General features: G+C 36.5%; 1 protein-coding gene across 18 annotated transcripts in view; it reads left to right on the top strand.

Moving 5' to 3' along the window:
* LOC129240103 (serine/threonine-protein phosphatase 2A 56 kDa regulatory subunit gamma isoform) overlaps positions 1-14,370 on the top strand; it is a 73,409-nt gene that overhangs the window by 45,270 nt on the left and 13,769 nt on the right. For all 18 annotated transcript variants that reach the window (XM_054875626.1, XM_054875709.1, XM_054875673.1 and 15 more), the window contains 2 exons: positions 10,851-11,047; positions 12,068-12,402. In XM_054875626.1, coding sequence (XP_054731601.1) covers positions 10,851-11,047; positions 12,068-12,402 — 532 coding nt within the window. The remainder of the gene's footprint in view (positions 1-10,850; positions 11,048-12,067; positions 12,403-14,370) is intronic.

Here is a 14,370-nt window from a genome sequence, read left to right as displayed (position 1 = left end):
CTTGCTTTAGCATTTATTATTATTTACCGTTATGAATAATATTATTTGTTGGGTGTACGATAAACATAGGTACATACATACGTGCATGTGTAGTAGACAGATGTGTGCGTCGAGAAAAATGTGCAAAAGTTCGATTATTAAACGCCTCAGCCCTGAAACACCAGGTCCTTTCAAAGGCCGGCATAAGTAGATTTAAGTGTTAATATATGCGAATTTACATAATGCATAAAAAATTAAACTTTTTCGAAGTCTTTCGGAAATTAGCAATTTGGTTATGAGAAACTAAATTTTTGATAGCAAAAGAAATGATTTTATCTTTTAACTGATTCAAGTATGTATTTAACTATATACCCGATACGTATTTGATTGATGATAGATTTATCAGGTTTTGGCCATTAACTATGGTGAAAAATAAAAATGTAGGAGCAACTTCGACTGCCACGTCACAGGAAATTTGAATTGGTCGAGCCAAGGAGTACCAAGACATTTGGTGGCTCCTAAAACACTCAGGCTAAAAAGTACATTGTATCTAGAGCTCTGGAAAGAGGGTAGATAGTCAAGGGCGAAAGGAGAAAAGTATCAGAGAAAGAGATAAGAAAGAATAGGGACAGAGGCAGATGTAGTTAATCCGGTGGGAATTTTCCACACTCTTTGATAAATCCGTAAATATCATCCAGTTTTAGAGAACGAATATTACTCATTCTCACGACATCGGAACCCAAAACTCGTAGACGTGCTCTAGCAAAGGCAGGACACTCACAGAGAAAGTGCTCAGTGCTATCCGCCTCCTCCAAGCATGACAGGCATACCGGGTCCTCGATGATTCCAATGGTGGGCATATGCTGACCCCATGCGTGGTGTCCTGTAATGATGCCGACCATCAACCGAATGTCTTTCCTTCTAAGTTTTAGTAGAAAGTTTGACAGTTTTCTGTTCGGGCTTGTCACAAAACACTTTGCAGTACTGCAGCGTTCTAGACCGGACCATCGCTCTTTATGTAAATTGCATACATAATCGCTGATCCAATTCATGATATCTGCGGAACTGATTCCGATTATTGGCTCTAGCCCTTGTGGGGGAATCGCTGATCCACGGATGGCCAATTTATCGGCAATTTCGTTTACTTGAACACCGGAGTGTCCTGGAACCCATACAGGTAAGTACAAGCCTGTTCTGTCTTGCGACAGAATTAAGCTACTTCCTACACTCTTGAACAATCTTTGAGGTTTGCTTCGCGTTCTCCAGGGCCTTCAGTGCAGCTTGACTGGCACTGAAAACTCCAATCTGTTTCCCGCTCCATCTCCTCTCGATTATCCATTCAGCTAATATACTTTCAGGATGGCAAAAATTTCTGTTAGGAAAGCAGTTGCCATTTTCCCCATAGCATAGTGATACTTATTACTATCGTTTAGGTACCATCCGCCTCCAGACCCTATTTCATTCTTGGACCCATCGGTAAAGAAAATATCCGTCAAACCTCCCTGAATGCATTCTGGATTGCTCCATTGCTCACGTAGTGGATATCTGACATCATATTTTCTTCCAAATGAAACTATGGGTATCAGGTCATAGTCACAGGAGTGGAGTACTCGGCAGCCAAATTGTCGTTGTTCAGACGGCAACGAAGTGACATTGTGTTAATTTTTTTCGTATATCACCAACACAATCTCATTTTTTTCATTGTTTCTATCTCAGTGAGAAGACAACGCAGGTTCGCATCTCCGTAAGACACCAAAAATTAAGAAATCGTTTTTTTTTAATAGGGGTCGCCCCCGGCAGGCAATGGCAAAACCTCCGAATGTATTTCTGCCATGAAAAAGCTTCTCATAAAAAATATCTCCCATTCGTAGTCGGCGTAGGTCCCTCCATCACGGCGCCGAATAAATTGTCGATTCATCGCCAACTTATCAGGTCCCTCCATCACGGCGCCGAATAAATTTTCGATTCATCGGCAACTCATCAAAAACGGATGTTCGCCCACGTTTAAATTCGTTGAACCAATATCTAACTGTGGTCATAGATGGCGAAGCGCCCCATAGCAGCATCCAACTTTACTTTTATCTCCTCGCATTTTTCCCCATCCAAAAACAAAAAGCGAAATACCGACCTACGATACTAATTTTTTTCCATCTTAGCAAAAATCAGGAAACACGTCTTACTCGACTAGCTGCCAAATCCAAACTAATTTATCAATCAGTCTGAAATTTGTTTTGCCGTCGTTTGATAGATAGCAGCACGCGATGGTGACACCAACTTTCGTCAGGAATCCAACCCCTCTGACATCAAATACGGGTACTTATTGAACCGCGAATTTTGCGTAAAAATCTTGGCCTACATTCTTTAACTAAAATTCATGTGTGCTTGAAGAAACGATTGCACCTAAAATGGTAACAGCATATGGATTTCATACCGGAGGTGTGAGTGCTCCGCCACTTCTTTCATCGATGATAATGATCGCCATTTTACGATAATTGGCGTTCGCTATATGGACTCAGTTGAAAGACAATTTTCTTGTAAGAATTGAATAGTCTTGACATCAGTGATAAGATGCGCAAAGAATTGATTTTTAAGGTTGAAGTTTGGTAATCAAGAGATTTCCAGAACTGCTCCGGTCGAATGACCAATATGGAAAATTGGTTCCAAATTAAATTTGTCCAGAAATAAATTACAGCCCGATTAAAAACCATTTTATTTGGCGCCTAATTTTGTTACATAAATGACAATACAATTTAGCACTCTTGGTGGTTGTTGTTGTTGTAGTAGCTTACTAAACAACCGTTGCTACTACAAAACTCTTGACGGCCAAAACATTTACATAATTTCTACAAACATACACACTATGGTTGGCTTATACATTTTTTATTGAGCGAATTTTTATAGTGAAAATATTTAAAAAAGAAAACGAATACTATTTGCTATTTTTAAAAAAGATAACTACTTGCCCCCAAAATGTTCAAGAGAAACTCTCAAGTTTATTTCTTCTGTCTAGTCATTACACACTACACTCACGCGCCCACAACTTAGTTGGTGTCTACTACCTACATACTTAAGTAAATATGTACATACAGTGCGCAATAATGTAAACACCCCAAAATGTGAACACTTTTATTTTGCATTGGCTACTCTAAAGAAACAAAACTTGAAGGTTCTAAATGATGAACAACATTAAAGATATTTAAAAAAAGAATATTAGATTGTGTGAAAAAAGGAACAAGTATTCCCAACTAAGCAAAAAACTGCGCTAAATAAGCAATATGCAACATTAAATAGAAAAAATATTCCATTGTGAAATGTAAGAAAAACACATTTTCATAGCCAGGAAATATGTGGAGCTTAATGTAGTAGTTTGTTTTTAGATTCTGGCCCATAGCCCATAAGTGGATTAATGTAAAGAGCGGTTTGAGTATTTGAAAAGGAAGAAGGAAGGAAGAAAAAGGAAGTTTATGGCGATGATTGTCTATCTCGTGCCAGAGTTCATGAGTGATATACACGCTTCAGAGATGGTTGTGAGGACATAAATGACAATGAACGTACGGGCCGCCCAAAATCAGTAATCACCGAAAACTCCATCGAAATTTTTCGTAAATTTATCAAAAATGAACCGAAATCATCGTTGAAATTCATGGAATCGGAGTTGAATATCTCCAAAACATCGACTTATCGCATTTTAACTGAGCATTTGGGCTTACGAAAAGTCTGTGCACGTTTCATTCCGCACAAGTTAACTGAATAGAAAAAATTGCTCAGAATTCAACATTCGAAAGACCTCATTAAAGACTAGAACTTCCTTAACAACATTGTAACTGATGATGAAACTTGGTTTTTCCAACATGAACCTTAAACTAAGCGTCAAAGTGCCAAATGGAAGGCCCCAGTCGGGCCACCATTCATCGACCCACTCTTGTGACTGATTTTTTGACTAAAAATCGAATATTAACCATCAATCCAATCACTTACCGTATTCGCCTGATATGACTCCCTGTGACTTCTGCATATTCGAAAAATTGCATTTGGCCATGAAAGGAAAACGTTTTGCGTCCGTAGAGGCCATCCAAAAGGCTTGCAGCGACATCCTGAGGGACATTCCGGTCGATGACCTGAAACACTCTTTCGAAAAGCTTTTAGATCGCGCAAAACAGCGTATCTAGGGCAGAGGGGACTATTTTGAAAGCTCCTGTCGTTTCTATTTTAGCTCAGTATTGTTTATTTTGGTCTTTACCTTGTATATCTGTGAATAAATTTAAATTTGCTTGTGGAAAAAATAAATTATATTATTGTATATTTTGTTTCACAAATGTAAATTTTCTTTTTGAATGCATAATTGGAATAAAATGAGGGAATTTTTTGATTTGGCTTTTGACATTCTTTCGTTTGGTTTTGATTTGTTCGCATTAACGGGCGTGCACTGTGTATACTTAAACATATAATTTTGTATATACGCACAGTAAAAGTGCTCATAGGCGGAAACTCATAGTTTCAGTTTGTTTGTCACGAAAATTTCTCGTTGAGATCTGTTCGCAAGAGGATCATTATTGTATTTATGTATATATGTGCGTGCATGCATATGTGTGAATGCATGCAAACAGTGTATCATACAATGTACGCACGTTCGTCCACATGTTTGCCATACGCCTCCACCGCTCCGCTACTCTACCAATTTTGTTTGTTTGGGATTTGAGACTTACATAAATATTTTGTAGGATTTTGATTGACGGCTATCTCTGCCGCCTGTGGATTTTCCTGCCTTTAATATCACAATACTATACTCTACTTTTTAGTGCCATTGCTGACGCACCTCACACAATTCGTTTTATTTTTCTTATTCGAATTACATATGTATCTTAAGTTTGCCAACTTAGATTTTCAACTGCTACTACAAATTGCTATGTTGTTGCCAAAAATAAAATCCCTTTTATGTTCAAGAATGACGGAACAAAAAACCAAATAGAGTGGAAAAAGTAAGTAAATATAAAAAAGCTTAAACGAAAAGTGGGATGGTATGGCATAATAAAAAAGAGAAATACTGTTTTATAACATATTCCTTTATATTGAGTGGTGTGTCGCCAGGATGAACGTCTGTATGCATGTGCACCTAAGAATTGTTTGTTTCGTTTTAGTTTTTGCATTCACTGTTTACTTAATTAAAATACGCGTATTCGCGTTAAATGTTGATTTTATTTATCTGCTCCATAAAATTATGAATGTACCAGATTTGCATAGATAGTGTCGAGTGTGATATAATATAAAAATGGAGCGTGTCATTATTTTGTATTACAAAATTCTGGGTGACAAAATTCTGTAAATTGCAAAAAAATTCTGCTTTTTAAAATTCTGCTTTTTTAAAATTCTGCTTTTTAAAATTCTGCTTTCTAAAATTCTGCTTTTTCAAAATTCTGCATGTTTAATGCGAAAAATTCTGCTTTATTCAAGTTTTGTGATTTTCGTCATACAAGAAGTAACAAAATAAACATTTATTCCATAAATATACATATGTACATATACATATGTTTAAGCGATAACAATATTTTAGTTTAGCCAATTACAATATTTTTTGGAATTCTTTTTAAATATGTAGTGTGACTTAATTCATTTCTTTTCTTAATAATTCTTCGCAGCTGTTCGTTTTTTTAGAAGAGTTCTACGCAAAAATACTGTGGATTGCGTAGCCGGAGTTGGACTGATGAGGGTTATTTTTTTGAAGCGCAAAAATACTGTGGATTCTATCGAAACTGAAGAAAAAATTTTTATTATTATTATTTTTTATTTAATATCTCGAATAGTAATAAACAATAATAATAATAATAAATTAAATAATTACATTACCTCTTTAACATTGTTAACATTATATTTTAATACAGAATTTTGTAATACAGAATTTTGAAAGCAGAATTTTAGAAAGCAGAATTTTAAAAAAGCAGAATTTTAAAAAAGCAGAATTTTAAAAAGTAGACTTTAAAAAGCAGAATTTTGTTTTTAGAATTTTGTACATACAGAATTTCGACACCAACCCTATAAAAATATATGCGTGTAGAAATTATTTAAGCGAGCCGCTCTGTTGTATTATTATTTCGGAACGGAACAAGTGATTTTTAAACGAAATATTTGCAAATATATAAAGGGTGTTTTTTTTAGAGGTTAGGTTTTCAAGTTGGCACTACTTTTTTCGTAGATGGTCTTTTTGACAGCTGTCACTTGATTTATGCTCAGTTTGGTTTGCCATTTCATAATGATTACACCTGAACAACGTTTGCAAATCGTGCAAATTTATTATGAAAATAATGGTTCGGTTCGCGCGGTTCGAAAATAATGGTTTTTGTTCAGCGATGAAGCTCACTTTTAGTTGAATGGGTATGTCAATAAGCAAAATTGTCGCATTTGGAGTGAACATAATCCACAAGCCATTGCTGAGACGCCGTTACATCCTCAAAAAGTCACTGTTTGGTGTGCTCTATGGGCAGAGGGAATCATTGGTCCATATTTCTTTAAAAATGAAGCCGGCCATAATGTTACAGTCAATGGAGAGCGCTATAGAGCCATGATTAATGACTTTTTCGTGCCTGAATTGGACGATGTTGATGTGGACGACCTTTGGTTCCAACAAGACGGCGCTACATGCCATACAGCAAACGCAACAATCGATTTATTGAAGGAAACTTTTGGTGAGCGCATTATCTCGCGCCGTGGACCTGTGGCGTGGCCTCCAAGATCGTGCGATATAACACCGCTGGACTATTTCTTGTGGGGCTATGTGAAGTCGCTTGTCTACGCAGATAAGCCCGAGACGATTGACGTCTTGGAAGAGAATATTCGGCGTGTTATTGCTGACATACGGCCCCAATTGCTGCAAAAAGTGGTCGAAAATTGGGCCTCTCGGCTGGAATTTATTCGAGCCAGCCGCGGCGGCCACTTGCCCAAAATCATTTTTAAAACATAATGGCAAACCCTTATCTTTATAATAAAGCTAAATTCTTGGCCATAACATTAAATTATATACGTTTTATTTCATCTTGAAAACCTAATCTCTAAAAAAAACACTATACAGAGAAGTTTACGTTTGCAATATTGTATGGGAAAGTTTTACTTTTGAAAACGTTTCGACCCAGATTTTATTTATTTTAGTTTCAAATAGAAGGCTTCTAACACGTTCTTTTTATATGAAAAATCATATTTTTATTGCAGATAAAATTCTAAAATGTTTGTTTTATATGAAAAAAATGTCTTATCTGAAATAGAGCAAAAAGTAAAAAAAATGGTTTCGTGAAGTTATAGCCACGTATATGCATATCCTCAACTAACGTATGCACCCTGTACATTTAAGGCACAACACAACTGAGCAAAAGTTAACGAAATACAAGTGCCGGAAAAAACCGATTTTGCAATTTCAAATTCCCTTTCTATACTTATAACAGCTTCGTGTATGTCGTTAAGAGCAATTAATGAAAATATTTCGTTTTTATTTTAAAAATTTTTCGTTTCAATTTTTTTGTTGAAAGTTTCGTCTACTTCGAAATTGTATGTTATAGAATCTAACAAGCTTCGTTTTAGTTTTGAAAACGCACATTTTAGTCTCTAATTATTTTCTTTCCACTGGATTACCTCAGCTCAGCTCTATACAGGCTAGGCTACAACGTTCGTTGTTGTTTTGCTAATGACGCATTTTAAATTTTATATGGAATAAAATGTTTTTAAAATGTATTTAGAAAGTGCAAAACTAAGTAAATAAATTTTAACACATTTTAAGTTTCGAAATCAGCTGACAAGAGTAAGCAAACAAATTTTGAAGGATTTTGAATTTTTATTACGAATGTTTTGTGTAACTCCAAATATAATAACACTATAACAAAAGAAAAATGTTTAAGGTCTTAGTCAACTAGAAAAAATCTGTAGACTCAAAATTTTGAATTGACCCAAGCGAATCTATTAAAGGTGGTGTTGGGAAATCAGCTGATTTGTTTTCTTTATCTCTCGCTGTGTCCATGTGGCTGTCAACACAGATTAAAGCAAGGCGAATTAATTTTTCGTTTTCCACTTTCCCAATATTTTGCAGTGTCAATCAAATGTACCAAACATTGTTGTTGGTCTAATGCCACCACCTTTAATAAATGCGCCTTGAATTGACCCTCAGAATTTGTGCTTAGGGAAGAAAAATCAATTTTTCATAACTTTATATTTATTTATTTTACAATCTTTGATTTTGAATAACGTTTCAAACGATTTGGTTTTGTACTTCCTTGACAATAAATTGAATACGAAAAAAATCAATGTAACGTTACAATTTAGTGTCGTTCCTAGTCGGAACATTGGGCGGATTTTTCTTGCATTGTGTGCATTATTACCATTATTTATAGGTAACATTGGCGGCCGCCGTAGCCGAATGGGTTGGTGCGTGATTACCATTCAGAATTCACAGAGAGAACGTTGGTTCGAATCTCGGTGAAACACCAAAATTAAGAAAAACATTTTTCTAATAGCGGTCGCCCTTCGGCAGGCAATGGCAAACCTCCGAGTGTATTTCTGCCATGAAAAAGCTCCTCATAAAAATATCTGCCGTTCGGAGTCGGCTTGAAGCTGTAGGTCCCTCCATTTGTGGAACAACATGAAGATGCACACCACAAATAGGAGGAGGAGCTCGGCCAAACACCCAAAAAGGGTGTATGCGCCAATTATAAAGGGTCCGCCATATAACTTTACGGAATTAAAAATGCTATAAAAAAGAAACTACTCAATATTTTTCCAAACTGTTTTTTTTATTTTGAAGTACAATCCTTCCGCTTAATGATGGAACACAACTGGAACAATTTGGACTTTGTACGGCGTCATACCAAGGTCTTTACGCAAAATTCGTCTCAATGATGTCTCCGAAATATCCAATTGTTGAGAACGACGGTGAACTGATGTTCCTGGTGATTCACGAACACTCTCGGCCACAGCAGCAATATTTTCGGGTGTACGCACGGATTTTGGTCGGTCACGCGTTGGTTTGTCAATAAGCAACCCAGTTTCTCTTACTTTTTTTCGCAAAGTAACGCACATACGCTTCATTCGGTGCTTTTCTTCTTCCCATTGCCGTACGTAATTTTCGTACACATTCTGCAACATTACCATGATTTTCAAAGTAATGTCGCAATATTTCCCAGCGTTCTTTGAGCGTAACATCTACTCAAATATGAACGAGACGGTATCAATAAAACGGTCCGCGAATGACATATGGCAAAAATAAATTTTTTTGTTTTTTGGTAGGACTGTTATAAGCTTACATGGCAAATTTCAGCGTGATATGTCACATAGTTTGTTTTCTGTGCTACTGTAAACAAGTCAAGCTCGAGGGGGTTCTTCGAATTTAACGATAGAAATTCAAAGAATTTGTTTGAAATTTTGTTATTCCAACAAAAAATCGGCTTCAGACGCCTTAAAAATGTTGCAGACAACCTATGGGGATTCTGCTCTATCGCGTGCACGTGTTTTCCAGTGGTGCAAATAACTTTTTTTTTTTTTTTTTTTTTTTTTTTTTTTTTTTTTTTTTTTTTTTTTTTTTGAAATGGAAATTGTGCTTGAAAATCGCACAAATCGCAAAATCGGTTAACGGAATTGTGGGACAACAAGTCATGGTTCTTGCATCACGATAATGCACCAGCTCACACATCACGTCTTGTTCGCGATTATTTGAACAAAAATAATGTTAATATCGTTCCGCAAGCACCGTATTCGCCTGATATGGCTCCATGTGACTTTTTCCTGTTTCCCAAGCTCAAGTTGCCGCTCCGTGGAAAACATTTTGAGACAATTGAAGTCATAAAAGAGAATTCGAAGAACACACTCGAGCTTGACTTGTTTACAGTAGCACAGAAAACAAACTATGTGACATATCACGCTGAAATTTGCCATGTAAGCTTATAACAGTCCTACCCAAAAACAAAAAATTTATTTTTGCCATATGTCATCCGCGGACCGTTTTATTGATACCGTCTCGTTCATATTTGAGTAGAAGGTATACACAACCATTTTCGTTCAGCGGAAGAATAAAACTAATTTTCTGTCAAATCAGATGACAGCTAAGTGTTACCATTCTTCAAATAATACCTAGTTCAAATCCGTAACGATAGATGGCGAGCCCTGTATATATATTATATATAGGTAAAATTTTTTAAACATGAATTTTGGAAATGTCACTGCTTTTTGGGTTTTCCTTTAATTAAACTTTTTTTTTTGGAATATGTGAATGCCTGATACTTTCTAATAATTTGTTATAATTATTATGTTTGTCTTTTCTACATTGCTAGTACTTTTTATCCAACAAAAAATGCATATTAAATTTCCACTTCCTTTCAAAATTTAATGTTACTTTGTCATAAAATTTCCCTTCCTTGCAAAATTTGTGTGTGAAGAGAACTTTCTTTGATTTTCCGTTTGAAATGCTTCCCAGGCACTCGATCAATTAACTGTATTTGCATCAAGCACAATATGAAAAGAGTGATTTGATTTATTGCACATTTTATTGCACCCAATATTTATACTATTTTCCAGAAAGCCTTATGCGAGTGCTCTGCGGAAATACGCAAATGCTTACCTTTATCAGTATTTATTTGTTTGTTAATAAGGTGCCGAACTATCAACTTATAAAACTGTACTTAAAGTATGCGAAAGAGCCGTCATAAGTGTAAAGTATGCAATTCGAAAACTCTTATGGGTTTGAGTATTTGCGACAGATGGTATTTAAATATATTTAGTATAAAAGTAGATAGAATTTTATTAAATACGTATATATCTAATTTACCACTTATTAATATAACTTCAATTAAAAATTTAAATTAACTTCTATATATATTTTTTGTGTTTTGCGTTAATCACAGAAACACCCGCAAATGAACGTGAACAACTTCTGATACAAAAGTTGAGACAATGCTGCACGCTCTTCGATTTTTCCGAGCCATTAAGCGACTTAAAATGGAAGGAAGTGAAACGTGCGGCGCTACACGAAATGGTCGAGTATCTGTCCAATCAGAATGGTGTAATTACGGAGGCAATCTATCCGGAAGCAATAAATATGGTTAGTACATACAAGTATATTTAGTAAAGGGTGTTTTTTTAGAGGATAGGTTTTCAAGTTGGCACTACTTTTTTCGTAGATGGTCTTTTTGACAGCTGTCACTTGATTTATGCTCAGTTTGGTTTGCCATTTCATAATGAATAGACTTACACCTGAACAACGTTTGCAAATCGTGCAAATTTGGGCCCAAAACGAGATGGCCACCGATCCCGATTTTGACAAGAAAATTTTGTTCAGCGATGAAGCTCACTTTTGGTTGAATGGGTATGCCAATAAGCAAAATTGTCGCATTTGGAGTGAACATAATCCACAAGCCATTGCTGAGACGCCGTTACATCCTCAAAAAGTCACTGTTTGGTGTGCTCTATGGGCAGAGGGAATCATTGGTGCATATTTCTTTAAAAATGAAGCCGGCCATAATGTTACAGTCAATGGAGAGCGCTATAGAGCCATGATTAATGACTTTTTCGTGCCTGAATTGGACGATGTTGATGTGGACGACCTTTGGTTCCAACAAGACGGCGCTACATGCCATACAGCCAACGCAACAATCGGTTTATTGAAGGAAACTTTTGGTGAGCGCATTATCTCGCGCCGTGGACCTGTGGCATGGCCTCCAAGATCGTGCGATATAACACCGCTGGACTATTTCTTGTGGGGCTATGTGAAGTCGCTTGTCTACGCAGATAAGCCCGAGACGATTGACGTCTTGGAAGAAAATATTCGGCACGTTATTGCTGACATACGGCCCCAATTGCTGCAAAAAGTGGTCGAAAATTGGGCCTCTCGGCTGGAATTTTTTCGAGCCAGCCGCGGCGACCACTTGCCCGAAATCATTTTTAAAACATAATGGCAAACCCTTATCTTTATAATAAAGCTAAATTCTTGGCCATAACATTAAATTATATACGTTTTATTTCATCTTGAAAACCTAACCTCTAAAAAAACACCCTTTATATACATAAATCAGATTTCCATGTATTCTATTTAACATACACATATCGGTATCTTCATTCACAGTTTGCGGTAAATTTATTTCGCACATTACCCCCATCATCGAATCCGAACGGTGCTGAGTTCGACCCGGAGGAAGATGAGCCAACGTTAGAATCATCATGGCCTCATTTACAATTTGTTTATGAACTGTTTTTGCGTTTCCTCGAATCGCCAGACTTTCAGCCGAACATTGCTAAACGTTATATTGATCATCAATTTGTGTTGCAACTGCTCGACCTGTTCGATTCGGAGGATCCGCGTGAACGTGATTTCCTTAAGACTGTACTGCATCGGATCTATGGAAAGTTCTTGGGCTTAAGAGCATTTATACGCAAGCAAATCAATAACGTATTCTATCGGTATGAGCCAATCTGTAACATTTTTAAGATATTATATAGTATATTAAATCATTCGTTTGCTGGAAGAACGTCATAACACGAAAAATTAAAAATTCGAGAAAAATTGCTTCAAAGTTTTCAATTTCTTATGCCTTCCTAGGTAAAACTAACTGAAAATTAAAGAAAAAACAAATTTTGTATTATGACATTCTTGCAGAAAATGAGTAATGCGCCGTATATCCCGCGTCAAAATGATAGCACTGAAACATTTTCACCAGTTTCGACTATTTTTCTTTGGTTTTTTAAGGTGCATTTTTTTGGTATTCTTATATTTTTGTTCGAGTCAAGAAATAAATGCGACAGAATTGCAACGGTTCTCTAGACAGAGCACTCAACCGCTATTGCCAATAAAGTCCAAAATCGCAACAAGGTCCTCAAATCGCTTGCCGGCAGCACTTGGGGCAAAGACAAAGAATTGTTGCCATTTAAGGCGATTGGCCGGTCGGTTCGACACTATGCTGCGCCTGTCTGGTCGCCTGGAACTAGTGACACGCAGTGGATAAAGCTCCAGACTTGCCAAAAAAACTGCTATTCGGGCAGCGACGGGTTGCCTCTTGATACCCCCTCAATTACGCCGACGTGATCCAGGACAAAACGAACAGACATCTACTGGACCAGACAGTGTTTAGCCAGATAATAAGCGACATTCATCGGGAGACCCTTACCACCTTCTTAACCTCCCGACCACTGAATGCCGTAATCGGAGTCCAACCAGAGCTCCAGCTTCCCCGTGAGACCTGCGTAACACTGGCACAATTACGTACTGGATATTGCAGCAGGTTAAACTCCTACTTATCCAGGATTTACGCCGATATAGCAAATATATGTCCTGCATGTGAAGGCATACAGCACGATGCTCCTCTAACACCCCTCTCCCTCTGGTCCCAACCTGTCGTTTATTTAATTTATTTATAAACGTTTGCAACCAAAGCTAAGCTGATACTTTTCTGAGGCTCGGCATATTTTGATTAGATAGATGAAGATGAACGGAGTTTTCCATAAATATTTTCCTGATTTACTTGATAATTTCGATATTGACAAAGAAAAGATTGAAGAAATACAAAAGGCAAACACAATTTTTATAATGGCGGCTTAAAGTATTTTGGGCGCAACAATGGCTGAATTTTTGACAGTTAAAGTTGCCAGAATTCCCATCGTGCAACTCAGTAGTTGTGATTGCAACTCGGGCAAGATTTAGGCATAACTCATTGAAATTCCATATAGAACCAATTTTCAAACTTTATACAAAACTCTAAAAACTTCACAAACTTTTCCTCACGAGTCCACAGTTTTTGATCAGAATTTTTGGAAAAAATTTTAATGTACAGTTTTATATAATGTCGTACATTTATTTTTATTTATTTTATTTACTTAGTTAACAATTTATTTGTACAATAAGAGGATGAACTGAACTTTTATGGTCCAACAAAGATAATAAGTAGGATAAAAGTAGCAAGATCTGCATGGAAATCCATAAAACATGTGGAAGAAAGCCAGACAACATGATTGTACACTAAATTAGGATATATTAAATGTAGACAGCAATACTCATAGTGCAATATTACGCATCAGTTGAATTAAATTATCGATACTGAACGTTCCTGAAGTTGCTCTTACTTAACTTGCTGCGAATCGGAGCTGGAACAGAGTTCCATTGTCGAAAACCAGTTTGCAGAGGTTAGATAATGCGAGGCAATTTTATGAAAAATAATTTCTCATAGAAATAGTAAAAGATAGGCTTCTTATCCTATATATGGTAAGACGATTGCTCGCTTAAATGTATTAAGATACTTCACATCCCAGTATGTCCAGCTAGAGATATCTTCGTATTTTGGGCCCGTGACACTACTGGAACCAACTCTAAAGTTAACTTTTGTATGGATAGTCTGGCGGTCTTTAAACAATTACATGGCTTAGTATAACGTCCAA

The sequence above is a fragment of the Anastrepha obliqua genome, chromosome 1, assembly GCF_027943255.1.
Source record: "Anastrepha obliqua isolate idAnaObli1 chromosome 1, idAnaObli1_1.0, whole genome shotgun sequence".
Taxonomy (NCBI): Eukaryota; Metazoa; Arthropoda; class Insecta; order Diptera; family Tephritidae; genus Anastrepha; species Anastrepha obliqua.
The sequence above is the reverse complement of the archived record's forward strand: the minus strand, read 5'-3'. Positions and strand labels throughout refer to the sequence as shown.